Below are 2,490 nucleotides of genomic sequence, written 5' to 3' on the forward strand. Positions count from 1 at the left end.
AACTGCCTAGAGTCACCCCACTCTATTAGGAAGCCTCCTACCTGAAGGTGCTTAGCTCTCCCACTCCATGAATCAGCACACCCACTGTAAACACCTTGCTTTGTGGACTAGGAAACCTACCACACAGCTCCAGGTTCTGGTACTGCAAACTCTGCCACTGCTTCCTGCCATGTTCTGCCATCTCTAGTGTTAAAACTTTCTCTGTATCTTGGGTCTAGAAGGTTCTCCATCGAGGTTCCCTGGGTCCAAATGATGCATCTTGCCCATCTCTTCTTGGCCGCCATGAGGTGGCCCATGCGCTGAGATTGTATCACGTTTTAAGCACAATAGAATGGCAACACTGACCAATGCCTTTGTTAGTGTTACATACACTTTTTTCCCAAGGTCTCACCCCCCACAAAGGTGCCACACACCTTACCTACACTATTAGAAAGCTGCCCAATTCCCTTGGTGGGCCACAGGCAGCTTATTTGCATAGTCCCTCCCAATCATTTGGTGGGCGTTAGAAGACCATGGACAAAAAGCCAATAAAAAAGCAATCCATCATACCATAGTAGGCAAAGAAGACTCATGCAAAAAAGGGGCTACAAGGGATCATTTTATATTTTAAAACTATGCGGTGATGTGAAACCCAGGCTACCTCCTTTGAATTACAGTCACTGACAGAGTATCTAGGAGATTGATTCAACGTGCACGCTTCCAAATTGACTATCATGTGTATAATCTGATGTATAATGAGGTTAAACTTGTGACAAAATTGGCTCAAACATTCATTATTTTCACAGCACTTCTCTCCCTCAAGAGTGCTCTGATATTTTGCTTAAGATGTTCCAGTAAATGTTCTCAAAATTTAATTTCTCTGTAACTTCTTCTGACAACTGATGAAGCAGCATGAACCACGGACAACCCTGCCACACTGATGACCTTCCAAGAGTCTCTCTCCCATGCATGTCTCTACTACCTCTTCAAGTCTTATTTCTGAGCTTTGCCAGTCTACGATTCACACAATTTCTCTCAGTATTCATTTAGGAACCACATCTGAGCTAGGTTTTACTCAAGGCTTTTCCACTTTCGATATATCACAGTTTATTCCCGTGTGTTTGTTATGACATAAAATGTGATGTAACTGATCACTAAAGGTACCACCAAAGTCACTGCATTTACAAGGTTTCTCTCCTGTGACACAGTAGTATCTGCTATAGATGCCCATCTGGCAACTGGCTGTCCCACAAGGGCTGCATTCCTATCTGCTAGGAGCCCACTGGTGTTTACTGATGTCTGAGTTACTATAGAAGCCATCTGCCCGGTTGTTGTACTAACAGGGTTTCTCACCTGAATGAGATCACGTGTACATGAGGAGGTATGAGTCTTTGAGAAAGAATTCTCCACCTTGACTGAACCATGTTTCTCTCTTGCATGCAGTATCTGTTTGTGATGAACAAAGCTTGACAAGTAGGAGAAAGCTTTTCCACAGTCAGTGCATCCATAAGGTCTCTCTCCAGTGTGAGTTCTCCGATGCCTTCTGAGGTATGACTTATCTCTAAAAGCTATCCCACAGTCACTGCATAAGTAGGGCTTCTCACCTGTGTGGATTCTCTGATGGCTGATGAGATCTGCCTTGTATGAATAGGATTTCCCACACTCAGTGCAAACAAAGGGAGTCTTTCCCGTGTGAAATCTCTGATGAGCTATGAGGCATGTCTTCTGGCTGAAGCGTTTCCCACAATCATTGCACACATAGGGTTTCTCTCCAGTATGAGTTCGCTGATGTATAAGAAGGCTGCACTTCTGAATGAAGCCTTTTCCACACTCATTGCATATATAAGGCTTCTCTCCAGTATGAGTTCGCTGATGTACAATGAGTTTGTCCTTCTTGATGAAGCCCTTCCCACAATCACTGCATATGTACGGTTTCTCTCCAGTATGAGTTTTCTGATGGGCACAGAGCTGTGATTTACAGTGGAAGGCCTTGTCACATACTGCACATTCGTAGGGTTTCTCTCCTGTGTGAGTCCTCTGATGTACAATGAGTCTGCGCTTTGTGGCGAAGGCTTTCTCACACGTACTGCATCCATAAGGTTTCTCTCCTGTATGAACTCTCTGGTGGTTAATGAGCTGAGACCTCTTGACGAAGCCTTTTCCACATTCATTACATACATACGGCTTCTCACCTGTATGAGTTTTCTGGTGACTAATCAGCTGTGATTTCTTGCAGAAGCCTTTGTCACATTCAGTGCACGTGTAACGTTTCTTTCTTACATAAGTTTTCTGATGTTCAGTGAGCTTGGACTTCCTGGCAAAGGCTTTCCCACAAACATTGCAACCATAAGGTTTCTCACCCGTGTGAACTCTCTGATGAACAATGAGGCGATAGTTGTTGATGAAGGCTTTCCCACATTCACTGCATACATGAGGTTTATCTATTTTGCGAGTTCTTTGATGCTTTATGAATTGTGACTTTGTGTTCATGGGTTTTCTACTTTCAGGAAA

The 2,490-nt window shown here is 43.8% G+C and overlaps 1 protein-coding gene across 1 annotated transcript in view; it reads right to left on the bottom strand.

The window, feature by feature from the left end:
• Positions 1–2,487, bottom strand: part of LOC103211303 (zinc finger protein 613-like) — a gene marked incomplete at its 5' end in the record, with an annotated part of 16,426 nt that extends 13,939 nt beyond the window's left edge. The window contains 2 exons of the mRNA XM_042783190.1: positions 1,321–2,171; positions 2,340–2,487. Coding sequence (XP_042639124.1) covers positions 1,321–2,171; positions 2,340–2,487 — 999 coding nt within the window. The remainder of the gene's footprint in view (positions 1–1,320; positions 2,172–2,339) is intronic.
• Positions 2,488–2,490: the final 3 nt, after the last annotated feature.

The sequence above is a fragment of the Orycteropus afer genome, unplaced genomic scaffold, assembly GCF_000298275.1.
Source record: "Orycteropus afer afer isolate SDZICR_OR568_19922 unplaced genomic scaffold, OryAfe1.0 scaffold00718, whole genome shotgun sequence".
Taxonomy (NCBI): domain Eukaryota; kingdom Metazoa; phylum Chordata; class Mammalia; order Tubulidentata; family Orycteropodidae; genus Orycteropus; species Orycteropus afer.